The sequence below is a fragment of the Serinus canaria genome, chromosome 5 (genome assembly GCF_022539315.1).
Source record: "Serinus canaria isolate serCan28SL12 chromosome 5, serCan2020, whole genome shotgun sequence".
NCBI lineage: Eukaryota > Metazoa > Chordata > Aves > Passeriformes > Fringillidae > Serinus > Serinus canaria.
Window position 1 is genome coordinate 9,011,010 of NC_066319.1, and position 25,055 is coordinate 9,036,064.

At 55.3% G+C, this 25,055-nt stretch overlaps 5 protein-coding genes and 1 long non-coding RNA gene across 8 annotated transcripts in view; 3 read left to right on the forward strand and 3 right to left on the reverse strand.

Annotated features, from left to right (window-relative positions):
* The window catches only part of MYRF (myelin regulatory factor), a 44,238-nt gene extending 37,225 nt beyond the window's left edge, over nucleotides 1-7,013 (forward strand). Inside the window, exons 19-27 of one of the 2 annotated variants that reach the window (XM_050975317.1) lie at nucleotides 689-774; nucleotides 877-1,038; nucleotides 1,707-1,812; nucleotides 1,912-1,985; nucleotides 2,072-2,159; nucleotides 2,453-2,527; nucleotides 2,649-2,751; nucleotides 3,353-3,427; nucleotides 3,638-7,013. In XM_050975317.1, coding sequence (XP_050831274.1) covers nucleotides 689-774; nucleotides 877-1,038; nucleotides 1,707-1,812; nucleotides 1,912-1,985; nucleotides 2,072-2,159; nucleotides 2,453-2,527; nucleotides 2,649-2,751; nucleotides 3,353-3,427; nucleotides 3,638-3,724 — 856 coding nt within the window. In that variant the 3' untranslated portion in view covers nucleotides 3,725-7,013. Of the gene's footprint in view, nucleotides 1-688; nucleotides 775-876; nucleotides 1,039-1,706; nucleotides 1,986-2,071; nucleotides 2,160-2,452; nucleotides 2,528-2,648; nucleotides 2,752-3,352; nucleotides 3,428-3,637 lie in introns of both variants that reach the window. The other variant, XM_009097239.4, reaches the window with a different exon arrangement.
* A 1,312-nt stretch (nucleotides 7,014-8,325) lies between these two features.
* TMEM258 (transmembrane protein 258) lies at nucleotides 8,326-9,084 on the reverse strand. The gene is made up of 3 exons (XM_050975323.1): nucleotides 8,944-9,084; nucleotides 8,743-8,852; nucleotides 8,326-8,598 (listed from the first exon to the last, which is right to left on the reverse strand). Exons 1-3 carry the CDS (start codon nucleotides 9,067-9,069, stop codon nucleotides 8,472-8,474), a joined length of 363 nt encoding a protein of 120 aa, XP_050831280.1. The 5' UTR covers nucleotides 9,070-9,084; the 3' UTR covers nucleotides 8,326-8,471.
* FEN1 (flap structure-specific endonuclease 1) lies at nucleotides 9,081-11,516 on the forward strand. The gene is made up of 2 exons (XM_050975320.1): nucleotides 9,081-9,135; nucleotides 9,722-11,516. The coding sequence occupies exon 2, from the start codon at nucleotides 9,723-9,725 to the stop codon at nucleotides 10,881-10,883; it is 1,161 nt and encodes a 386-aa protein (XP_050831277.1). The 5' UTR covers nucleotides 9,081-9,135; nucleotide 9,722; the 3' UTR covers nucleotides 10,884-11,516.
* A 3,661-nt stretch (nucleotides 11,517-15,177) lies between these two features.
* Nucleotides 15,178-17,276, reverse strand: LOC103822274 (cobalamin binding intrinsic factor-like). Of its 2 annotated transcripts, none has more exons than XM_009097240.4 (8): nucleotides 16,855-17,276; nucleotides 16,571-16,714; nucleotides 16,365-16,490; nucleotides 16,113-16,279; nucleotides 15,894-16,041; nucleotides 15,578-15,716; nucleotides 15,379-15,497; nucleotides 15,178-15,295 (listed from the first exon to the last, which is right to left on the reverse strand). In XM_009097240.4, exons 1-8 carry the CDS (start codon nucleotides 17,225-17,227, stop codon nucleotides 15,234-15,236), a joined length of 1,278 nt encoding a protein of 425 aa, XP_009095488.2. In that variant the 5' UTR covers nucleotides 17,228-17,276; the 3' UTR covers nucleotides 15,178-15,233. The 2 variants fall into 2 exon arrangements, with proteins under 2 accessions (XP_009095488.2, XP_018777649.1); XM_018922104.3 differs by having other exon boundaries at nucleotides 15,578-15,761.
* A 483-nt stretch (nucleotides 17,277-17,759) lies between these two features.
* LOC103822275 (cobalamin binding intrinsic factor-like) lies at nucleotides 17,760-20,186 on the reverse strand. Its single transcript, XM_009097241.4, has 9 exons — nucleotides 20,099-20,186; nucleotides 19,836-20,018; nucleotides 19,586-19,729; nucleotides 19,369-19,512; nucleotides 19,115-19,290; nucleotides 18,795-19,032; nucleotides 18,544-18,685; nucleotides 18,348-18,466; nucleotides 17,760-18,263 (listed from the first exon to the last, which is right to left on the reverse strand). The coding sequence occupies exons 1-9, from the start codon at nucleotides 20,166-20,168 to the stop codon at nucleotides 18,202-18,204; spliced, it is 1,278 nt and encodes a 425-aa protein (XP_009095489.1). The 5' UTR covers nucleotides 20,169-20,186; the 3' UTR covers nucleotides 17,760-18,201.
* Nucleotides 20,187-21,369: 1,183 nt separating this feature from the next.
* Nucleotides 21,370-24,117, forward strand: LOC127059680 (uncharacterized). Its single transcript, XR_007777694.1, has 3 exons — nucleotides 21,370-21,490; nucleotides 22,716-22,832; nucleotides 23,545-24,117. It is a non-coding gene; the product is annotated as an uncharacterized LOC127059680 (long non-coding RNA).
* The last annotated feature ends 938 nt before the right edge of the window (nucleotides 24,118-25,055 follow it).

Here is a 25,055-nt window from a genome sequence, read left to right on the forward strand (position 1 = left end):
CCTCTAAATGAGTGAAGCTCTGTTAATCCCACAGAAACCTGGAATGATGCTCAGGGACAGGTAAGACATGGACACAGATGTCCAGAAATGCTCTTTCTCCCAGGTCTGCAGAATGATTCCATCCCTTTCCCATCTCCCTAACAGTCAGGAGATGCCTGTGGTGTCCTCAGCTCAGGTCTTGGATAGCTGCAGTAAAAGACCTGGAATTCCGTGGGATGAATTTGGGGGTTGGGAGGTTGAGGGACTGTGTGTGTTTCTAAGGAACAAGGTGAGGAATAGTCTGTCTTCAAGGAGTAAGGGGCACATTCCTTAGGGAGTGGTGAGAGCTTAAAGCCTGTTGATTCCCAAGCACCTAAATCCACGTGGAAGATTCCTGATGGGAGTCAAATCCACCATGTACATCATGTTCCAGGGGGGTTGCTGGTGTCCTCTGGACCAGCTGAGATTTTTCCCTACCAGACATGAAACAGCCACACCATTCGCTATGGAATTTCTGAGCTCTCCTTGCTGTCTTCATGGCTCGTGTGCCTTTCTCCTGCCTTTCCCAAATCACTCTGTTCCTCTCCACATCTCCACTTAGTCCATGTCCCTCTTCCCATCCTCCAGCTGCAGCCACTGTTCTCCCCACCTACAAGTGACCCCATTGTCCACACCCAGGAGGTTTCCAGCATCTTTTCCTGCATTCCAGGTCAAGCCAGAACATTGATAAGACACAGATCGTGCGATCCACGGCTACATCCAATGGGGCCAGCAGCAGGACCCCCCCAGAGCATGGTGGGTGATGGATTGGGATGGCTCTGGTTTCATGGAAGGGCTGCAGGACACCGGGTGCTGCTCCTGTTTCCATCCCTTGACTTATTCCCTGTGTCCCTGCAGTCCCAGATGAGACACATGGAGTAGCCCTTGGCATTCCCAGTCGCGGTGTGCTGGCCTGTTTCAGCCCTCCCTGTTTTTCCACGTGCTGCTCCATTGCTCCCACTGGCATCTCCTCCACTGTTCCCTCGGAGACCAACCCTGCCCATGCCGCCAACCGGACAGGTGAGGGCCAGCCCAAATTCCCAGTAATGCTGGGACATCTCCAAGGTTTGTGTCGCCTCATGTCCTCTTTGTGTTCCTTGTGAGAAGGTCTCCTCAGTCTCCTCCAGGATGAACAGTTCCAGCTCCTTCTCCCCTCCAGATCCTCATTCCATTCCTTTGGAAGCTCTCTAATAGCTGATACCCATTCTATCCTTATCCTTGGATGTATACTTTATATCCTTCTCTGCCCATGTGGTGCAGTTTGGATCCTGTTGCCAGGGGGACATGGGGTCTGGAAAGGATTTGGAGCTTCCCATGTTGCCAGCAAAAAGTCATGGGAAGCAACACCAGGCACAGCTCAGCTGAGCAGCCCTACCTTGAGGTCTGACCTCATTCCATCATCAGCTCCATCAGGCACAGAAGGAATGGAAGCACAGACTCCTGGAATGATTTGTGTCAGAAGGGACCTTAAAGCCCATCTAGTTCCCACCCCTGCCATGGGCAGGGAACCTTCCACTATCCCAGGTAGCTCCAAGTCCTGTCCAACCTCGCCTGAACACTTCCAGGGATCCAGGGGCAGCCACAGCTTCTCTGGGCAACCTGGGGAGCATCAGGAGGTGACATGGGGACAGGATGATCCCAGCCTTTCTCTGCCTCTCAGCACAACCTTCTCTCCCGTTTTTCCACAGACCAAAGCCAGCCCTCCCTCCTGCCAGTGACAAATATCAAAGCCAAATCCAGGGGCATCACCGGGAAATCCGCCTCCTACACCAAGTGGCCAAAGACTCCTGACAGGTCTCAGAGCTTCGGCAGCCCCAATGCCAGCCCCTCCTCCCCCTTCTCCCACATCCAGGGCAAATCCAAGTACATCTCCAACCTCTCGCTCTCCCGCAGCAACTCCCGGCAGCAGCGCAGCCTCCGGCAGCCGGTGAGCGAGCGGCCCCGCACGGAGCAGCCCGGCATGGATGGTATGTGGATCCCATCTTCTTTCCCTTCCAGCCTCGGGATTTTCCACCTTTTGCTGTTCCTAAACATCTTGTTCTCTCCCTGGTAGGGCTGAGCCCGGTGCTGCAATCCATCCGGATCCTGGAGATCAACCTGGCCATCCATTCCCAGTACTGCGCCGCAGCTGACGCCTGCAGGTGAGTGGGGAGGGCTGGCTGGTGGCACCTTGGTGGCACTTTGGTGGGAGCAGCAAAGAGGAAAATCTGGGATTTTTTCTAAGATTTTCTTGGGTGTTTCCTGCCATCACCTCGTGCTGCTCCATGGGAAGAGGAGCTGGTGCTCCCAGCCTTCCCTCGGGGGAAGGTGGGCTTGTTCCTCGGACATTGGGAAGTTCTTCCCTCTGAGCTCTCAGCCTGCCAGGGATTTTGAGTCCTGTCCTGACCTGTGTCCCACAGCCTGGTGACATCTAATGTCCTTTCTGTGTTCCCAGGACTGGGAATTTCAGCTACCGCATCCCTGTGAGCCAGCAGACAGCCGTGAACACCAACCTGACCCTGGAGATGAAGTGAGTGCCCATGGATCATGTCCTTTGGGAGCCCCTGGAGTGGCTGATGTGGCCGTGGTGTCTCCATGGGAAAGGGACACTTGTTCCCCTTCCAGGCTCTCATGGTCTCCTCTCTTCCCAGCTCCTCCTCCACTGTCTCCATCTCCCTTTGTGACCTTGTCTCCAGTGATCCCTGCCAGGATGCTGTGAGCAGGAACAGCTCCACTGACTCCACAGATGCACAGGTGGGGAGAAGGGGACAGCTCACAAAATACACACGGAATCAGTGAGGTTGGGAAAGTCCAGCCATTCCCCTAGCACTGCCAAGGCCACCATGTCCCCAAGTGCCAAATCCACATGGCTTTTAAATCCCTCCAGGAGTGGGGACTCCACTGCTGCTCCCCTTCCACCTCTTGACTTATTCCCACAGGGAATATGGCAGCCCTTCTCATCAAGGAATTCCCATAAAGGAATTTTCCCTAATACCCAACTTAAACCTCCTCTGGCACAGCTTGAGGCCTTTTCCTCTCATCCTGTCCTTGGTTCCCTGGGAGCAGAACCTGATCCCACCTGGCTTTCTCATAACTCTCAGGGAGTTATGCAGAACTTTCAGTATGTCCATCTGGACCATCTCTACTCCCAGTAGAGCCAGAAGGTCCATCTGGAGCCTCCTTTCCTCCAAGCTGAGCCCCCCCAGCTCCCAGAGCCCTTCCTCATCCCACTTGTGCTCCAGGAAACATCTGTGGGGTCACTAGACAGCACAAAGCTGTGGATTTCCTCACAGATCCAGCCTGGAGGACATCCCCCGAGCTCATCCCTGACCAGCTGTTCCCCTTCCTTCCTCAGGACACCACGCACCGCTGGCCCCTGGTGATGCTGTCCTTCCGGGAGTTTTCCTACCACTTCCGAGTGGCACAGCCGGTGAGTACCCACAGCTTGTCCAGGGCCACGTGGAAGGAGAGAAATGTGGGATTTATGAAACGTGGGAAATGCAGGTTTAGCACCAGGAGCTTCCCACAGTCCTGCGGGTGGTAGGAAGATGATCTGTGCCTGCCCCAGCCCATAATCCAGGCAGAATTCCACCCTTGGAGTCGCACCCTTCTCTCTCTAAGCTGCTTTTCCCATTCCTAGGGCCGAGCCAACTGCGGCACTTCTCTGGAGCAGCTGGGACACCTCTTCACTGACTATTACTTCCAGTTCTACTGGCTCTGTGAGTGAGTCCCGGCAGCACCAGTGCCCTCTGCTCGGAGACAGGAGGGGAACTGGTGCCACTGGGAGCCTCCCGAATTCCCTGCTCCGCTGGCCCCCAGCCCCACCTCATCCCCGTGTCCTGCGGCAGCTCCGGAGCTGGAATGGTGATGGCTGGAGACACTGAAGCTCAGGACAGACAGGACCTAAAAGCCACCACCAGCCCTGTGGTGGCTCCTGGGGGGATCTCACACCGATTCCCAGCATCCCACACCCCTCTCCTTCTCTTAGGGGGATGTTAGTGTCCTCCATCACTTCCCCCTCCCCTTCCAACACTGGATTTGGAAGCATCACACCAGACTGAGCGTGGACAGCTCTGCCACATCTCTGAGGGGTGCTCCTTCCATGGACAGGAGCCCTACCCGGTGCTCCCAGATGTCCCACATCAGTTCTTCACAACACTGGAATTGCTTCAACACTGGAGCCATTTCCAAGAGCCAAACGCTGGAGTTTGGCCTGGAAAGGATGGCTGTGCCTGGACCTACTGGAAGTTCTACACTGGAGTTGCTGTTCCTTCTGCTTGGCCCAGGGCCCTTTCCCACAGACTTCCCAGAGACTCCCAGACCTGCCAATGTTCCTCTAGGAACAACCGGAGAAGGAGCAGCTTTAACGTCATCCCCCCTCTTCTTTGTGCTCTTAAATCCCATATCCATGTGGGATATCCAGGTGTGGATGGATAAAACCCCACTCAAGCTGCTGCTGAGGCCATGCCACACCTGGGGACACTTGTCCCCAAGCCAGGGGTGACAAATTACCGGGACTTACCCACATTAAGTGTGGTAGGATCCGTTTTTATCCACTTGGAAGCGGTATGTGCGGAGCTGCCTGGTCGGCTCTGGAGCCAGTGCCAACCTCTGCCCAGGTGTGCAGCACTGGCAGAGCCTGGAGTGCCCTGCGGAGCAAGGCCAAGTCCCTGGGAGCACCAGGATCTTTGTCCAGGCAGGATCTCTGCCTCAGGAAAGGGGTGGTGTTCTCCCAAAAGTTGGGATGGCAGCAGCTGCAGGCTGTCCCTGCCCTCACAGAGCTATGCTGGGAGAATTTGGGATATTTTACTGTTACAAGTCCTTAAATTGCTAAACTACTGAATTCTTGTGGGGTTTAAGCCGTAAAAAACCCCAGGAATTTCCTTCTGGCCCCATTGAGCCACGTGTGTCCTGTGGGAAAGTCAGGTGGCTCCCTGTGCTTCCTCCCCATCCTGCTCCTCGTGCTACAGAGGAGTTGTCTGTGTTCCTGGAGGCTCAGCCACCTCCAGGGTATTCCAAGATGGATTTCCCTGAGGAAACAAGTGAGGGGGGAATGCCACATGCTGATCCTAAGAACACTCTAAATCTGCTCTGGAGAAACAAAGATGGGTTTTTTCCAGGTAAACTGATGGTTCCTGGGCACATCTGGTTTTATCTCCCATCATCCCCCTCCTGAGCTTATCCCAACGAAGCAGCCCTGAAATTCCTGGTGATGTCACTTTTTGATTTGGCATCTGCCCCCTGTTTGTAGGGAGGTTTTCAAGGCCTGGAAACACTGAATTATAGTTACTAAAATCCACTGAATCCTGGGAAGCAGGAATAGTGGGTGAGCAGGGCATTCCAAGCAGCCATGCAGTTGGAAAACCCAGTTTTGGAAAGCTCAGTGGGACAACAGACACCCCAAGGCTTGGGTATAACTGTGCACAAGCAGAGGGGCTCCGTGCTCAGCAGGATTCTCTGTTTTACCCTGAAATTAGGAAGGAAACACCTGGATGTAGCTGAGTGCTCTTCCCTCCACCTGCCCTGAGCAGTTTTTCCTGGTTTTAAACTGGGAAATTACTTCCTTGGCAGGTTTATTGTTCCCTTGGCAATCAGTGGCCCAGGCTGGCACATCCTTCCTCAGGTGAGTGATGCTGAGCTGGGATAAAAGCTCCTGGAAGAGTAAACAGGGAATGTTGGGGGGGCCAGAGCCTGCAATCACCACCCCCCTCAGCCAAGACACTCCAGTACATTCCACCCCCCTCCTGAGGGAAGGAATCAATCAGTGGTGGCCCAGGAGGAGTTGGGATCTCTCAGGTGTCCCCAGGATGCTTAGCCATGGGATTTTAGGGAGATTCCCATCAAACCAAGTGCCTGGAAACATCTCTAGTGCCTTTTTCCTTATGGAACAGTCCCAAGGAAGAGTGTTTTCCCACATATATTCACAAATGCTGCCTCAGACATGGTGCCCAGGTGGTTTAACTGGGATGTGGCAATTCCTGGAGTGCCAAAGCCAGCCCTACCCACATGGAGCTGGCAGCAGTCCCTGGGATCAGGAGAGGACAGGGATTCAGGATGAAGTTTTTAGTGTCAATAGTACCTTATGTCTTAAAGTGGCACAGGTTGCCCAGAGAAGTTTTGGATGTTCCATCCCTGGAAGTGTTCCAGGACAGGTTGGATGGGTTTGGAGCTGCCTGGACTAGTGGAAGGTGTCCCTGCCCATGGCAGGGAGTGGGACTGAATGGGCTTTAAGGTCCCTTCCCACCCAAACCATTCCAGGATTCCATGATAAAAATCATCCATCGGGTGCTGCCCAGCAAGGCAGCAACGAGCTCCAGAGGGGTTCACGTAAAATGAAGGAGTCATAGAATTGCTTCCAGGCCCGTGGAAACAGCTGTCTGCATGGATTTCCCCCCCAAAACGCATCTCTGCCCCTCCCCTGTCCCCAATCATTACCCTGTTCACAATCAGGCCTTTCCCTGCCTGGGACAGAGGGAATTCCGAGCCCACCTCTCCAGCTTGGGGAAATCCCTCCCCATCCAGCAGCAGAGACATTCCTGGCAGGAAGGAAGACAAAAGGGTGGAGAATGAGGCTGTCTGGGAGTTGTTTCAAAAGCAAATTCCCAACTCTTCTGTCCTACTGTTGGAGCTTAAAGCCTGTAAATAGAGACTATGGCACCACTGGAAGAATTAAGGAAAAAAAAAAAACACCACGTAAAGCACTAATTTTGTTGGTTTAAATGTTGCTGCCACAGCTTTAATCACTGTATTTTGCCAGCCAGTTCGTAGAGTTGCATTTGTAGCAGGTTATTATTGATTCCTGGTTTTTATTTGTGGGGAAGAAGCGTGGTTTCCCTCTTTTCTTCCTGATTTATATTTATATTTTGCTGAATTTGAGGGCTGAGTTTCCGGATTCCCCGGATTTTTTTTTTTTTTGTTTATTTGTTTTGTTTTGTTTTGCTTATTTAGACTTTGTTTTATGCTGGAGGTAAATGTGCCCATATGAATAAAATATATAAATACTGCTTTGTATCCAAGGATGGCTCCTGGTGTTTTCCTCCCTTTCTGATGGAATAACTCAGGTGAATGGCTGTATAACTGCCCATAGGATGGAGGAAATTCCAAGTCTTTAATCAGTGGAAGTTTCTGGACATGCCCACTCATGATTCTTTGGAATGGGGATAAAAAGGAGAAAGGAAGGAGGAAGAAGGGGAAAGAAATTAGGAAGGGAAAATGAAGGAAGCAGGAGAAAAATGAAGAAAATAAAGAGGGGAAAAAATGGTTAAATGGACAAAGGGAAAAGGAAAAAGAAAGCAGAAGGACAAAGAAAGGAGGAAGAAGAAAAAAGGAAGGGAAAAGGAAGAAAGGAAGGAAAAAGAAAGGAAAAGGAAAAACTGCCTCTGTCATCACATTGCTCACTTCAGCGGGCAGACTCAGATCCAGAAGGATCCAAAAGTCCAGAGAGGGAAATCTTCCTTCCCAAATGGGAAACTGGGGCTTGGATTTGTGATTTGGAAGTGGAATGGTTTGAAAGCTGGGCTAAAATTCCAACTTGCCTTTTGAAGACTTATAAATCAATTCCTTGTTTCTTGGCCAGGCAGTTTATTCAGGAATTAAGGGGACATCCAGCACCACAAAATTCCTGGTTAGGGATGAGAGCAGGCACAACATTGCCAATAAAAGGGTGAGGGGATGTGATGGCAAAGAAGGCTGAGGGATTAAAAGCAGATTTAGGATTTATTTTGCACAGCCTGGCTGCACTAGGACACAAGGTGGCACTGGAACACCTGTGACCACACACAGCACAGAAATCTGGGATAACACTGGCCACGTCCCAAAGTACCCAAGATCCCAAAGATCTTGTGCCAGTATGGAGAAGGGGAGGCTCAGGAGGGACTTTTCTCAACTCCATGACAGGAGTTGAGAAAAGTCCGGTAGGACCAATAGAGTCCCTCCCTGTCCCTACAGCCAGGTAGGATTGGTCTCTTCTCCCAGGGAAAGTGACAGGACAAGAGGAAACAACCTAAAGCTGCACCAGCAAAGGTTTAGGTTGGGCATTAGGAAAAATTCCTTCATGGAAAGGGTTTTAGAGCACTGGAACAGGCTTCAGAGGTGGAGTCCACATCCCTGGAGGGATTTAAAAGCTGTGTGGCTGTGGCACTTGGGGACATGGGTTAGTGGTGGCCCTGTCAGTGCTGGAGGAGTGGTTGGACTGGGTGATTCTAGAGGGCTTTTCCAGCCTTAGACTTCCCATAATTCTACCCAAGCCCTTTGGAAATGCCAGGTTAAAAAAAAACCAAACAAACAAACAAAAAAAAAAAAGACAAACCAGCAGTCCCTAGGCAGGTGTGTCACAGAGTCACAGAGCCACCTTTATTCACCTGTGGGTCACTGCCTGTCGCAGAACACACCTGTTACAGGCGTTTTCTCCTTGAAATACAAAAGAAATATAAAAAGAGCTTTCCCGAATCCCCCTTCCAGGCCCCCCGGGGCGTTCAGACGTAGATCCCGACCCAGAGCAGCAGGAAGAGGACGCCGAAGCCCATGAAGAGCGAGGCCACCAGCGAGATCAGCAGCTCCTTGTAGATGTCCCGGGTGTACTTGGTGGACGTCACCTCGTAGCTGCCCGGCCGGGGGTTAAGGTGATAACAGAGGCACAGCAAGGCGAGGGGACCCCCACCCGCTCCCCTGCCCCCGGGAAATCAGGGCCATATTCCGGGATTGGGAGGCACAGCAAGGGGACCTTGCGCTCAGCCGCGGGGATACACGAAGAACCAGGCGGTGAAGAACATGCCGATGGCCAGCAGCACCACGGTGAGGTGCGGGAACACGGCCGGGTTCACCGGGCTCGTGTATCTGCTCATCGCCTCCAGCTCCTGCGGGGACAAGCCGGTGTTCAGCGGGGCCGGGCCGCCACTGAACCGGGCCCCCTGTGGCAACCCCCGGTCCCCCCATCCCCACCCTCACCATGTCGCCGGTCCCCGCTGCGACACGTCGACTCCGCTCCCGCCGCCGCACGTCCGCCCCCCTCGGCCGCCGGAAGTGGAAGTGATGGCGGGAACGAGGCGCGGCGAGCGGGAGCCGCTTCCCCATTGGCCGGCGGCGACTCCCGGCGGGCTCTGCGGCGGAGCGCGGGAGCGGCGGCGCGCGAGCGGCCGGGTAATGGCTGCGGGATAACGGGGATCTGAGGGGAAACGGGAGCTCTGAGGGGGAATGGCAGCTGAGGGAGAACGGGGGCCCTGAGGGGGTAATGGTGTCTGAGGGAGAACGGGGGCCCTGAGGGGGTAATGGTGGCTGAGGGAGAACGGGGGCCCTGAGGGGGTAATGGTGGCTGAGGGAGAACGGAGGCCCTGAGGGGGTAATGGTGGCTGAGGGAAACGGAGGATCCGAGGGGGATGGAAGAGGGCTTGATGGCAGGCCTGGGGAGCTGGGAAATAAGGAGACAAGGATGGGGAGGTGATGCGGTCTATATGGTTGTAATTGTGGAGATAATCGAATTTTGGGGAGGGGGATTGGGATGGGAGGGGCAGAGGTTGGAAGGGGAGTAATGATGGCCCGAGACGGAGTGGTGAGGGATAAGGGTGGCCTGAGGCAGGACTCGGGATAAGGGCTGCCAGTAGGGGCTGCAGCCTTTGGAGTGATGGTTTGCAGGGGAAACATTGCTCTCTTTGGTTCCCCCTCCTTGGGTGGCCCAATGTTCCTCATGCAGAGCCCACTCTCAATATCCCCCTTTTCCCTTCCCCAGGATGGGAATTCATGGCTTGGCTAAGCTTATTGCCGACGTGGCTCCGGGGGCCATCCGGGAGAATGACATCAAGTCCTACTTTGGCCGGAAAGTGGCCATCGACGCCTCCATGAGCATCTACCAGTTCCTGATCGCCGTGCGGCAGGGAGCTGACGTGCTCCAGAACGACGATGGGGAGACCACGAGCCACCTGATGGGAATGTTCTACCGCACCATCCGCATGGTGGAGAACGGCATCAAGCCGGTGTACGTGTTCGACGGGAAGCCCCCGCAGCTGAAATCCGGGGAGCTGGCCAAGCGCACGGAGCGCCGGGCCGAGGCGGAGAAGCACCTGCAGGAAGCACAGGAGGCCGGGGAGGAGGAGAACATCGAGAAGTACAGCAAGAGGCTGGTCAAGGTGACCCCGCAGCACACACAGGAGTGCAAGAAGCTGCTGACGCTGATGGGAATTCCCTATGTGGAGGCACCCGGAGAGGCAGAGGCTAGCTGTGCCGCCCTGGTGAAGGCCGGGAAGGTGTATGCCGCCGCCACGGAGGACATGGATTGCCTCACCTTCGGCAGCCCCGTGCTGATGCGGCACCTCACGGCCAGCGAGACCAAGAAGCTGCCCATCCAGGAGTTCCACCTGAACCGGATCCTGCAGGATCTGCAGCTGACCTGGGAGCAGTTTGTAGACCTGTGCATCCTGCTGGGCTGCGACTACTGCGGCAGCATCCGCGGCATCGGGCCGAAGCGCGCCGTGGAGCTCATCCGGGAGCACAAATCCATCGAGAGGATTGTGCAGCAGCTCGACACCAAGAAGTACCCCCTGCCCGAGAACTGGCTGCACAAGGAGGCCCAGAAGCTCTTCCTGGAGCCCGACGTGATTGATCCCGAGGCCGTGGAGCTGAAGTGGAGTGAGCCAGACGAGGAGCAGCTGGTGCAGTTCATGTGCGGGGAGAAGCAGTTCAACGAGGAGCGCATCCGCAACGGCGTCAAGAGGCTGAGCAAGAGCCGCCAGGGAAGCACCCAGGGCCGGCTCGACGACTTCTTCAAGGTCACCGGGTCCATCACCTCGGCCAAGCGCAAGGAGCCGGAGCCCAAGGGAGGGGCCAAGAAGAAAGCCAAGACCAACTCCAAGCCCAATGGCACTCCAGCCACAAAGACTAAAAAGGCAAAATAACCGGATCGGGCGCCCACAGACCTCGGGGACTGGGTGTTTGGGGGGCTTAATGAGGAATTTTAGACTAATGACAGTTGTGTGTCAGTGCTGCGTGTTAGTGCTGGGAAGGAATGGAGGAGGCTGGCAGAGTGGACAGCTTCTGGGCACAAACACTCCCAGATTTCAGAATTCCAAAGCTGAACAGCTCCAGAGCAGACTCAGGACAAATTAGATTTCAGCCTGATCCCATCCATCCCAGAAAAGGTAGATGCAAGCAGAAACTGGAAAGATAGGAGTGGAAGGCAAGCTGGAATTGGGAAGGAGGCTTCAAGTAATGAGGTAAAATTCTCCCTTTAAAGAGAGTTTATTAAGGTTTTTCCTTCCCTTTTCGTGGTCACTGTCCTTATTCAAAATCCAGTTGTGATCTCAATTCCAGCAATGTCCTGGCCCTCTTTTAGTGCATAATCCAGGGAAAGTTGAGCCCAAACTGCAGCTCTCCCAGTCTGAAATTTGCTTAGAAATGCTTAAAAATAAAAATAACCATAAGCCTAGAACTGCAGCCTCTTCGGTCCTTGAATTCCAGAGGCATTTTTCTGTGTTGTACACACTCACAAGTCCCCAGATGGGAATTAAAACCTTTTATTTCTTATTTTATTCTGTATTTTCTTTAGTGTTTTGCTTGTCAGAGCCACGGGATGGGTTTTGTTTTCAGAATAAAATTTGAACTCAAAGACACTGTTTTCTCTTTCTCCAGAGAAGTGGCTTAAACCATCTTTTTAAATGAAAATCCCAGTTTTAGAGGGAATTCTGTAACAGCCAACAAACCAAATGCAGTCTGGAACACAAAGAATTCCAATTTTGAGCTCTCTGGATGCTCCATAGACATCAAAATCTGTGTCTGCTCTTTGCCAGTTTGGAAAATAAGAAGCTGGCTTGTTTTGTGAGGAAGTGAATCTTTAATGTTTATTATGCATTAATCTTGTTAAAATTGGGATTTATGTTTCCTTGCTGTGGATTCTCTTACATGTTTCAATCTATAATTGTTTTTTCCCCAGAAGTTTTTAAATTAAGTGTTCCTCTTTTATCTCCAGATAGCTTCATAGGTACGGGAATGGTTTTGTGGTGGAGGAATAAAAAATTATTTTAAAATAATAATATCTGGAAATAAGTCTGGGAAATTTACCAATTCTAAAAGCTGCTTTTCTACCACCCTCTCCCTACCTGGTGCTTCATGTTATTTAACTCAATTTTTCCTCCATTTCTCATTCCAAACAAAGATTCCCACTGCTTCTGACACTGACATTATTATTAATGAATTCCCGTTCCACTCTTTATCCTTGGAGCAAGTGCTATGGGAAGCTAGTGACCCAGCAGAACCAATCAGAGAGGGCACCGGGTATTTGGGGCTCTCAGGTGTGGACAGTCTCCCTGTGGGAAGACTGGAATACTTTTCCGCCTTTTCCCCTTTTTCACCTCTTAGTTCTAATTCAATGAATTTTTAGCTTCTTCGTCCCAGTTTTCCAGCTGGCTGGACCATGACCATGACCACAGCATTCCCATCCTGAATCCAAGTCCAATATGTGCCAGCTCCTGGGAAGAAAGGAACCCTGTCCCAGTGGAAAGCAGAACAGTGGGAACTCCCAGACAGCTTTAGGGGAAACCCTGAATTTATCCAGCAGGAAGAATGCTACGGAGCGTGCTAGCTGCTGCCACGAGCTGCATCCTGGATCCGTGACAGCCATCTCCTGAGAGCTCCCTTTTGTTCCCATTTCCGCTGGAGCCTCTTGTCCAGCACTGCCCGGAGGGTTTTCTCCTGTGGCACTGCTGCACCCTGGGAGCAGTGCATTGGGCACCGGCGGCTCAGGGACACTTGCTGCTGGGAATGCTTTGCTGGAATGGCTTGGGCTCCCAGTTGTATTTCCAGGCTTTTCCTGGCTGTGGGTATCTGGTGAGTTCTGTGGATAGCCACGGCTCCGAGGCAGCAGGGAGACCTGTCCATGTGGGCTTCTCCATCTGGAGTCCAGCAGATCTCATGGAGGCTCTGGCAGGGATGGAGACCTTTGCTATAAATATCCCAGGTGGGGAGATCTTCCTTAGCCTCATCCTCCACAGCCAGCTCCAGGGACCATTCCTGACATGGGAACAGCTGCCTTTGCTGCCGGAGCCTCTTGTCCAGCAGCGTGCGGAGAGTCTGCCCAGACGGCTCCGCCACAGGATCCTGGGAGCCGTGGATTGGGCACCGGTGGCTCCAGGACACTTCCACTTGCTTCTTGGCAGGAACAGGCCAGGTTCCAGTTGGAGCACAACACAGGTCACAGAGGGTCTGGATGGAAATGGAGGAACCTTTCCGAGGGATGGACATTCTTGGAAGGGGGGAGGATCTCAACCAGCGTCGGGTTCTGTGGAGGACTGAGCCTTTTCCAGCAGCAGATATTTTCGGACAGATCGGGGGTCTTGTTGGACTCCTGGAGGGCGGGGGGCTCCCCGAGGAGCTGGAGGAACTGGAGGAGCTGGAGGAACTGGAGGCGCAGCAGGACAGGTGGCCTTGCTCCAGCAGCTGCTCCAGATCCTCCCACGACAGCTGCCACATCTCCGAGTCCTGTGGGAAGGACGCCTCGGGCCACAGCGGCGTCACCAGGTCCTGCAGCTCCCGGGCCGCTGTCACACAGGGGGTGCAGCAGGGGCCGCAGCCGCAGGGGATGTACAGGGGGCTCTCCGGGGCAGCCGGGCCGTGGGGAGGGGTCTTCTCATCCCGGGGGGAACCGGGAGCCCCCGGGGCTGCTCGGCAGCACCGCGACGCCCTGGCCCGGCTCCCGAGGCGCTTCCGCGCCTTCCAAATGCGGGTGGCCAGCAGGACGGCCGTACTGGCCACCAGCAGGACAAGCGAGGGGAGCAGGAAACTCATGGCTTCATCCCTGTCCCATTGTGGCCGCACTGGGAGCCAGGGGGTGGTGGCACGTGTCCTGTAGAGACACTGGGCTGATGTCACAATGCTGCGGGGGGGACACCTGTGTGACATCACAGCCCTGCCTCATCCCAGTGCTCACGGCCCAAGGCACTTCAGTGCTTCCAGGGGTGAGGGGCTCCATGTGGGCACTGGTGGCCCTCTGGAGCAGAGCAGATGGAAAGATTCTCAGGCAAGTAGGACACAGTGATGAGGAGGAGGATGATGGTCTCACCTCCTGGCTGATAGAGTCAGGGACATGGATTGTCCCATGGGATACTGCAAGGTGCTGGAGGAGGAAAAGCTCTTCTCAGTAACCACCAAAACATGTCTGTGTTATCCACGGCATTCCCATCCTGAATCCAAGCCCAGGGCTGTGCCACACACTGCAAAGAAAATTGCCCTGTGAATCCTACTAAAAGCACCCAGCCAGAGCACTGAGGTGGAGCAGCGTGTTCTGTGGAGCGTGTTGGAGGTGGAGAGCTGCATCAGGCTGGGATTTAGCAGCGGGGAGAGGGGCAGACTGGGTACCCAGGGCATCCCATGCGACACAGGGCAGAAATGTCATCTCCAGTGGAGCACCTGATATCCTACACCAGCTGTGGCACTGCCACATGGCGCCAGCTTATCTGTGTGGTCACGGAAGGACCTGGAAGGTGGCACCATCACCATGGGTTGAGTCTGATTGGTTTGATGTCTGGGATAAATCCACATGTACTGGAGCTGATAGAAGGTGTTGGATGCTGGTTTTTGGGCTGTTGGGAAGAGTTTGGATCCGTCCCTCCCAGCTCCTTCTGGAGACAGTGTCTGTGGAACTACAGAATGGTTTGGGTGGGAAGGGTCCAGCTGGGAGCAGGTGTCCAGGCTGAAGGTGGGGCTGGACAAGGCCCAGTGGGAGTAGGGAATGGGGCTGGCTGGAGAGCAGCTGGGGGACCCACCTGGGACGTGCTGGTGACTCCTGCCCAGAGATGGAGTCATAGAATCAGGATGAGAATCAGCTGCAACCCCAGGCCACCATCTGCGGATTTCCGGGGTAGGAAATGCGACTGGTGGCCTGAGGCTGATGCTAATTGGCATTGTGATAATCAAATGGAGATAATTGCACCTGATTCATGCCATGAGAGTTGGTGTGGGGATCAGAATAGGTTGAACTGAAGCACAGCAATGTGCCTGGAGGAACAAGCCCATGGCAGCTGGGGAAAGGCTTTGTGGATGTCCAAGAGGGAATTGACTCCATGGACTCTGGGTGAGGCTGTGCTTGTGTGTGGTGCTGGGGAAGAGAAGGAGAGGAGCTGAGCTCATGGAATTAAGCAGGAAGGAAGACAGAAGGGATGTGAGCTGTGTTTTCTCCCAGAGACACACACAGAGGGACATGCTGGAATGGCACTTTATTGTTCCATGGAGGGGTCCAGGGTGTCTTGGTGGCATCAGTAGGTGCTGAAGATGGCCTGGATGTGCTCCCAGTTTTTCGGTTTGTAGGTACCAACCCCTGCGGCAGATGGATGTATGACACTGGGACATGGAGACACCCAAGAACAGCCCCTTGTGCCCCACACCCCCCTGGGTGCTCACCTTCCTGGAGGGGACTCCAGCAGCTGAAGAACTGCCAGTAGGTCCTTTCGGTTTCATTGCCAGCCAGCCCATGGATGGAGGTCACAAAGGGACCCCAGCATGTCTTCTTTGTCTTGAAGCTGCCGGCAAAGGGAGTGAGCTCAGAGCTGGGTGGGGGGATGCAAACACCTCCCCTTCTCTCCCACCCTCTGGCTCTCACCAAAAGATGTCAGGTTTCTCATTCCTTGCTACCTTCATCACCTGGAGCAGTGTGGATTTATCTGGGACACACACCGAGGTGGAGTAGTGGAAGTAATTCTTCAGTGTGTTGGTGATGGAGAACTGCACCGTGATGGGAGCTGCGGGTCGGGAGAGGGGCAGGGGGGGTATCTGGCACACCCCACCTGGCACAGGGCAGCAGTGTCACCCACACGGGGTCAGCTCCAGTTTGGAAATCCTAGCTGTCCCCAGCACTGGAGACAGGGGCAGCTGTTGGCTTGGGGACATTCCGTTGGTGGCAGCACAGCCCCACCTACCTGCGTTGAGGTATGACTTGCCCACCAGGGGAGGCAGCACTTGGGCTATGGCCATGGGCTGTTGGTAGTCATGGTTGTAGACCACGCTGAAGGCCTGGGCACGGTCCCACTTCCGAGGGGCGTAAAACTCGCTCGAGGTCTCCAGAGCCTGCAGAAGAGGTGGAACATGGCACAAGCAGCCTGGGAGCGAAACTGTGACCCCAGAGCCCCTGTCCATACCTGCAAGGCCAGTCCCATGCTGTAGATATTCCCGATCATGCCATTGTGCTCTTCTTGCTTATCCAGAAAATCATTGGTCACTGCCTTTAGTGCATCATGGATCAGGTGCTGCTTGCCTGTGTGGTTGTAGGCGCACACCAGCGCCAGTACCGCCATGGCCCGGCTGTCTGTGGGATCCCAGTGTCACTGCCAGCACCCCGGAGACACCTCTGGGAGCAGAGGGGGCACAGCGGGGCTGGAGGATTCCCTTACCCACATCGGGGGAGCTCTTATGTTTCAGCAACTCCTCAGCCACAGCCTTGACTGCATCTTGGTTGTCATATTCCTTCACCAGGCACAGGGCCAGGATATCCAGGCTCTCTCTGTACAAGGTGATCTCTGCAAGGCAAAGAGGGGTGAGCTGATGGGGTGCAGTGAGGGTGACAGCCCCCAGTCCTTCCCTCACATCCCTGTTGTACCGTTTTTGCTTATCTCCTCATTCATTTTCTGCTTCAGGATGGGGATCAGGTTGATAGTCTTCCCCATGGCATGGACACATCGGGGGTCCTGGCAGGAGGAGAGGAGGGCGAGGATGTACAGAGCCACTTGTCCCGAGGTGAAGTCTGTGGGGACAAGAGGACAGAGTGGTGGGATGGGATGTGGTGTCCTGGGAGCTGGCGGTGCTGGGCCTTCAGTACAGGGTCTGCTGGGATCAGGTGCACCCCCTCCTCTGCTCTGGGTTCTCCTCCTCTCCCTTCCCCACCTGTCTGGGCTCTCTCCACTGCATCCCTCTTTATCTCCTGGAGCAGCCAGTTGTGGACATAGCCATGGGTGGCTCCAGCCAGGTTCATGGCCAGCAGGACGCTGGGGTTCGGTGCCTCATCAAACTTGACAGATTTCTCCATGCGGTGCAGCAGCTTCTGGACCAGGTGGTGGTGGGTGACTGTAGCCTGGCACCCCTCTGCCACTGAGGGCAGGTCACCAGGAGCCCTGTGCATCATCCACTCATCCCCCTGCAGTGTCACCGGTCTGTCTGCGGTGCCACTGCAGGAGGACTGACACTCACCGCAGCCCTGCGTGACCGTGGCACTTGCCAGGGCCAGCAGGACTGCAATGCTGTAAGCCATGCTGGGCATCCTCTGTCCTCAGGAGAGCTGATCCACTCAGGGCAGCAGAGCCTTGCAGGCATTCATCTCTCCAGCTGTGCCCTCTACTTTTATCTGCTCCTGGTGCCATCCTGTGGTCCCTGCCCACCCACACTTCCTGTGGCACCTCCACATGGCGCCAGCTTATCTGTGTGGTCACGGAAGGACCTGGAAGGTGGCACCATCACCATGGGTTGAGTCAGACAGGATGCTCCTGTGTGACTGGTTTGATGTCTGGGATAAATCCACATGTACTGGAGCTGATGGAAGGTGTTGGATGCTGGTTTTTGGGCTGTTGGGAAGAGTTTGGATCCTGTCCCTCCCAGCTCCTTCTGGAGACAGTGTCTGTGGAACTACAGAATGGTTTGGGTGGGAAGGGTCCAGCTGGGAGCAGGTGTCCAGGCTGAAGGTGGGGCTGGACAAGGCCCAGTGGGAGTAGGGAATGGGGCTGGCTGGAGAGCAGCTGGGGGACCCACCTGGGACGTGCTGGTGACTCCTGCCCAGAGATGGAGTCACAGAATCAGGATTAGAATCAGCTGCAACCCCAGGCCACCATCTGCGGATTTCCGGGGTAGGAAATGCGACTGGTGGCCTGAGGCTGATGCTAATTGGCATTGTGATAATCAAATGGAGATAATTGCACCTGATTCATGCCATGAGAGTTGGTGTGGGGATCAGAATAGGTTGAACTGAAGCACAGCAATGTGCCTGGAGGAACAAGCCCATGGCAGCTGGGGAAAGGCTTTGTGGATGTCCAAGAGGGAATTGACTCCATGGACTCTGGGTGAGGCTGTGCTTGTGTGTGGTGCTGGGGAAGAGAAGGAGAGGAGCTGAGCTCATGGAATTAAGCAGGAAGGAAGACAGAAGGGATGTGAGCTGTGTTTTCTCCCAGAGACACACACAGAGGGACATGCTGGAATGGCACTTTATTGTTCCATGGAGGGGTCCAGGGTGTCTTGGTGGCATCAGTAGGTGCTGAAGACAGCCTCGATGTGCTCCCCATCCTGTGGTTTGTAGGTCCCAACCCCTGCAGCAGATGGATGTGTGTCGCTGGGATCTGCAGATCCCCACCCACAGGCTCCCCCACACCATCCCTGGCTCCCTCCCCCACCTTCATCAAGGGCATTCCCAGCACTGAGGAACTGCCAGTAGGTCCTGTCCTCCGTGCTGCCAGCCAGCCCATGGATGGAGGTCACGTAGGGACCCCAGGATGTCTGCTCCATCTGGAAGCTGCAGGAGAGTGGAGGAGGCTCAGGCCTGGGTGAGGAAATGGCAAACCCCACCTCCAAAGCCACCCTGGCTCTCACCTAAAGTTTTGGGGATCCTCCTGTGCTGCCACCTCCATCACCCGGAGCAGAGTGGAGTCACTTGGGACTTCCACTAAGATGAAGTAGTGGAAGGGTATTCCCTGGAGTGTGTTGGTGATGGAGTAATGCACTTGGATGAGGGCTGTGCAGGGAGAGAGCAGCAGGGTGGGCACCTGGCACACCTTCAGTGGGCACAGGGTGGGAACATCGTCCCTGCGGGGTCTGGGCGACTCCAGGTGCGATCGGCATACCTCTGGGAATGCCGTGTGTCCCCAGCACTGGCGGCAGGGGCAGCTGTCGGCCTGGGGACATATTCTTGGTGGCAGCACAGTCCAGGCCAGCCACATCCAGGTAGGACCTGCCCACCAGGGCTGGCAGCACCTGGGCGATGGCCATGGGCTGCTGGTAGTCGTGGGCGTACACCCTGGAGAAGGCCTGGGCACAGTCCCACTCCCGTGGGGCGTAAAACTTCCTTGTGGCCTCCAGTGCCTGTGGAGCGGGTGGGATGTGGAATGACACATCTGGGAATGGGACCAGGTGGCCGCGATTCCACACCTGGCACCTCCCCTACCTGCAGGGCCAGCCCCATGCTGTAGATATTTCCGATCATGCCATTCCTCTCCTTCTGCTCATCCAGGAAGCTGTTGCTTACTGTCCAAAGTGCATCCCAGAGCAGATCCTGCTCGTTCTGGTGCTCCATGTAGTTGTAGGTGCAGGCCAGTGCCAGTGCCACCATGGCCTGGGTGTCTGTGGGGTCCTGGAGTCACCACCAAGGCTTGGGATAGACCCCGGGAATGGGAATGTGGGAGCAGAGGAGTTCCTTACCCACAGAGATGGGGCTCTCAGGGTTCAGCACCTGCTTGGCCAGGGCCTTTGATGGCCTTTGGGCACCATCCGCCTCAGCCAGGCACAGGGCCAGGGTGTCCAGGCCCACGCTGTACAGGGTAGTTTTGGGAATCCCCTCAGCCTCTAAAAGCAAAGAGGGGGGAGATGACAGGGTGTGGGGACAGTGACACCCTCAGGTCCCCAAGTCCCAACAAACCCAGTTTGGCCATCTCCTCATCTGTTTTCTGCTGCAGGACACGGATCAGGTCGAGGGTCTGCTCCAGGGCATGGACACTCTGGGGATCCTGGCAGGAGGAGAGGAGGGCGAGGACGTGCAGAGCCACCTGTCCCGAGGTCATGTCTGTGGGGACAAGGGGGCAGCCAGGCTGTGCTGGGCTGGGCACCCCAAGAACTGGCAGAAACCTGGTCCCCCAGGAGCTGGTGCCTTCCCTCCTTTCCCTGCCTACCTTTCTGAGCTCTCCTCACTGCCTCGTCCTTGATCTCCTGCAGCAGCCACTTGTGGATGGGACCGTTGCTGTCCCCCCCAGCCAGGTTCATGGCCAGCAGGACACTGGGATTTGCCGCCTCCTCGAAATTTACAGATTCCTCCAGGTGCTGGAGCAGCTGGGAGACCTTATCCTGTGGGGCCACTGGAAAGAGGGGGAGGTCAGTGGGATCCTGTGTCCCATCCGTGGTCTCTCCTGGTTCTCCGTGGGTGGCTGACACTCACCACAGTCCTCGGTGGCTGTGCAGCCCACCAGGGCCAGCAGGACCCCGATGCCCAAAGCCACACCAAGCATCCTTCTGGAGCCAGCTGACCCACTCAGGGTGGCAGAGTCCTGTGGGAATTCGGCTCTCTGGGAGTCCTGTCTGCTTTTAGCTGTGCCCAGTGTCCTTGTCCCGTCACCTGCCCTCCCACAGCCGCCCTGGCTCTGCCAAGCACCGCTGGCTTATCTGTGTGTCCAGCGGGGGAGGAAGGGCGGTGATTTTCCATTTGGGATCACTGGGGACCACTTGGACCACTTCAGTATCCATGAGGCTGTGATGTTGTATGGGATTCATCCCAGTATGACCCAGAAGGAACCACCTCAATCTTCCACCCAAGGTCCTGAAAGCCTGAGGAGCTCCATTGCTGGCTGGGCATTCTGCAGCCGTATCTCGCTTGGATTTTTCCAGGAAACTCCAGCCTTGATAATCTAAGTTCAGTACCAAGAAAACGGGTGGAAAAGGCCATACTGGACCCTGCTGGGAAAGCAATTCAAGGACAGTGCCTGCGTCAGGCACAGGTAGCTCAGGAAAACGGAGAGAAATTCCCGTCTAACTGGTTTCTTACCCTGCTGCCATAAGGTCTCCCAGATCAGAGGTGATGGAGAGGCAGAGCCTGTTCATTTTTGAGATTGTAGTAGGAGTTTTGTCCCTGTCCCTCACAGAATCCCTCTGGAGGTGTCCAGCTGTGAGATGAGCAGGGACAGGGTGTGCTGGCTGCTGTGCTGGATTTAATTGGGATAGGGAATTTTTGTTTACTGCATTTGGATTCAGAATGGTAACGGTGTGGATAACACACGGGAGGTTTAGTGGTTGCTGAGCGAGGCTTGCCCTCCTGAAGCACTTTGCAGTGTCCAGTGGGACAATCCAGGACGAGGCACCATCCTCAGGGACATTCCCTGTGCCTGAGGATGGGTGGGGAGGAAAAAGGGGTGGGGAAGTCTGGAGGGTGATTGTGTCACTTGACACAGTCCCTTGTGATGGAGGACCCGGTGAGTGAGGGATGAGGGGGCCCGAGTGAGATCCCTCCAAGAAAGGGAGGTTACGGCCCCAAAACGCCTGAAAATTTATGGAGGATTCGTGTGTAAAATACTGAAAACTGCAAATATTCCCATTTTTGTATATTCTGAGAAATTTTAATGCATTTAAAAACTGATTCCGAAATAAAACCCTGTGTCTGCTGTGTTATAGTCAGGATGTAGACTGTAAGGAACTGTGGTTACGGAGCTAGAGGGTGTGACAATACAAACACATTTCTCTATCCGGGGCCAAGGCCGGGGCTGCTCCCGGGAGGAAACGCCGCAGGCCCCGGAACGGCAATGCCGGAGCCCCGGGAGCGGCGGGGCCGGGCTCGGAGGTGAGCGGGGAACCGGGACAGCCCGAGCGGGCCGCGGGGAATCGGTGTCCCGGTGCAGTGATGGGTGTCCCGGCACAGGGATCGCTGTCCCGTCCCGGGACACGGAGCGGGAAGGCGGCAGCAGTGGGAGCTGCGGGCAGGGGACACGGGAGCTGTCTCGGCCGAGCGGGGCCCGGGGCGTCGCTCTGGGGCGGATTCCGTAGGAGCCAAAATGAACATTTTGGGGTAGAATCTGAGTTAATGTGCCGGGGCCAGAATGCACAGTTTAGGGTAAGGATGAGGGGTCGGTGCTTTCCGGAGGGACCAGCTCGGGCGGGCTCTGTGTTGCTGTGAGTAATTTGCTTTATGGAACGAGACACCTGAGACTGCCGCGGGAATCCAGGGCTGGAGCCGGGAAGGAAACCTGGTCTGACTGCGGGAAGGGGAGCGGGGGGTCAGGCGGGGCTTCCGTCGGTCACTGGAGCCGCCGCCGTGAAAGCGATTTATAGCGATGTGTAAGGATGTATAGCGAGACAGAAGGGACATATTGGTTGTAGGGTTACCGATAACGATACATAACGGATCGATAGAACGATCGTATAACGAGATATAAACAAAACTCCCCCGTCGTCATCCTTCTCCCAGCCCCGCTGTGTTATCAGGGTCTTGGGGGAAGAGCCGGGCTCTGGACAACGCTCCCGGGCACGGCGGGGAATTCTGTGCGGGCCCAGGACTCGATGCTCCCCGTGGGTCCCTTTTGGCTCAGGAAATGCTGCGATCCGGTGCCTTGGAGGGTGAAACCAAGGGGATCAGGGGGTTTTGCCCGCGGCGGTCGCGGCCCCGCCGGGTCAGGGCGGGTTAAAGGCGCGGCCGCCCCCGGACGGCGGGACCGGCCGGGCTGGGAGCGCTCGGTGCTGCCGCCCCGTGGGGAGCGCCCGGCACTGCAGCCCGAGACGGCGCCGGACCGCGGGATCGGCGTGGAGCGGCATCTCGGGAATGCTGGGGCACTCCGGGAATGTTGAGACATCCCTAGGAATGCTGAGGCATCCCATGCCCGGGGCATTCGGCAGCACATCCCTGATGTGGTGCAGAAAAAGGAAAGTCTTGGGTTAGTGAGAGGATGTTTCTGGAATGGAACTGGGAGAGGTGCTGATCATCCCATGGAATCAGGGGCTGCTTTGACTTGGAAAGGACCACGAGATCATTGGTGGTCGCTTCCAAGACACTCTCTTGTCTGATTCCACAGCCAAGAACATCCCAAAGTGCCTCCTCACCCTCATGGACAACAGGAATGTCTTCCATAGCTCCTGTTTGAGAATGGCAATGGCTGTTGGGAGCTCTGGCAGGAGCACCCGGAGACCAGGTAAGAGCAGCAATGGGATCATTCTGGCTGCTGCTGGAGGCAGTTTTCTCTGTTTAGGATGTTGCACTGAGTGGTGTTTTCCCAGCAGTGTTCTAGGGCATGTTTGAGGGTAGTTCTAAGAATTTTGAAACAGTTGAGAAGCTTCTCAACTAGAACCTGATCCATTTCTAGTAATTCCAAACTTCTCCCACAACACTATTCTGGATGAAAGCTGGGTAAGGGATAAAGATGCAGAGGAACAAGTGGTCTAAACCCCCTGGATTTCTGACAGAGCAAATCCCCCAGTAATCCTAGCTGATGTCTCTGAGAAACTGTGGGATCCTAAGAAATTCCAGGAAAGCTAAACAAGAAAAGAGATGAGGGATGAGGGAATAGGTTTCCAGTTAATGGAATTTGATGGACATGGGAATGATTCTTGTATGTTTGATGCTTCCCTGTTTATTTCTGGAATAATTTAAGATGGTTCATTTAATAAAGCATCTAAATTTGAGAGGAAACAATGCAAAATAGATGCAGGGAGAGAGATGGTGGAATCATCCTGGAATGGTTTGGGCTGGAAGCCTTATCTCTGAGCCTGTCCTGGGCTGGCTCCTGTCCTCCAGCCACTCGCTGCAGGTGGACATGGAAGTGATGGAGATGTGCAGGGAATGCTGGTTGGTTTTCCCTGCCTCTGGCAATCTGGCCATTCAAAAGACTAATTGACCTCTTCCAGCAGGGAAACATTTAAATAAGAAGTGCTGAAAAGAATTGGAGCTTCTGCACAATGAAATCTGCAAGAATCCAACTTCAAATCCCCCTGGATTGTCACCGGTCCAACTTCCATGGACTGGTCACCGTGGCCAGGAGTGCCCAGTCCTGCTGGAATGCACTGGACCGGGATGTCATTTTCATTTTATCCTGGTAAAGACCCTCTGGGTGACCCCCAGGGACTGGAAGGACCAGACTGGGCTCCCAGGGCACTAATTCCAGGGGTTCTGTTTTTGGGAACAGCACAGGAGCCGTTCCCCTGCCCAGAGGAGCAGCCAGTGCCTCCCTTAGTCCACAAATCCCCAGGACTGACCACACAGGAAATAACAGGAATGTGGAAATCCCCCACACTGGGAGTTTGTGGTGCTCTGGATTACATTTTGGATTTATAAGGTTAAAGGGGGGCTGTGGAATGGCTTCTCTCCTTTTTATTGTCACTGTTGTCACTGCTTTTGTTGCCATTAATATTAAATGATTGTATTTGACATTAAATGATTGTATTTGACTAGTTTCCATTATTAAACTGTTCCAAGCTGGATTTTTGTTCTGGTGTCTTCCCCTTCCCACTGGGGGTGAGGGAGCTGCTGCCAGGGCCCAGCTGGGTCCGCCCATGGCCCAGGGCACTTCTGGGGGCTCCGAACAGGATGGACTGGAACAGTTTTGGGGCTCACAGAGAGACATCCAGTGCTGCGTTTTGGGGGCTCCAGGGACACCTCAAGGATGGAGGGCGGGTGGGGGGGGGTCGGGGTGTGCAGGGGAGCAGGGAGGGGGGCAGGAGAAGGTGGGGTGGTGGGCCAGGACGGGCAGAGGATGGAGGATGAAGCACAGGTTGGGGGGGGGGGTCAAGGTGAAGAGGGGAAACAGGGGGAGGTGGAGGAAGGGTGAAGGAAGGAGGGGGAGGAGGAATTGGGGGGAAGGGAAGGAGGGTGAGGGGGCAGGTGGTAGCCGGGCTGAGGAGGGAAGGAAGCGTGGAGGAAGGAGGAGTAGGGTAGGTAAGGGTATGTAGGAGGATAGGAAGGGTAGGGGGGAGCGGCCCGAGAGGAGGGCGAGGGAGAGGAGGTGGGGAGGTAGAAAGGGGAGGTATAAAGAAAAAGAGGCAAAAAGAAGCGTAAAGGAAAATAAATAAATAGAGATACGGAGGCCCCGCGGACACAACTTTCCCCTCCGAGCGCCAAGGTAGCAGACGGCGCCACTGCCGATTCCCGGGGTTTAAATCCTCTCGGCCCCGCCCCGCGCAGCCGCTCTGGGGCCCCGCGCACCTGAGCCGGCCCCGCCCCGCCCGCAAATCCCGGCGGATCCGCGCCCGCTCCGCTTTTTGCGGTAGATGCTCATCCCGGGATGCGCTGGGGCGGTTGCTCGGAGCGCTATGCGGAGCCCCGGACCGGGGGCTGCTCCCGGTGCTGCGCGGAGCTTGAGGCGCTGAGGTGGGGCAGGGAACGGGACCTGAGCCCGGGGATTCGGATCCGGGTCCGGGTC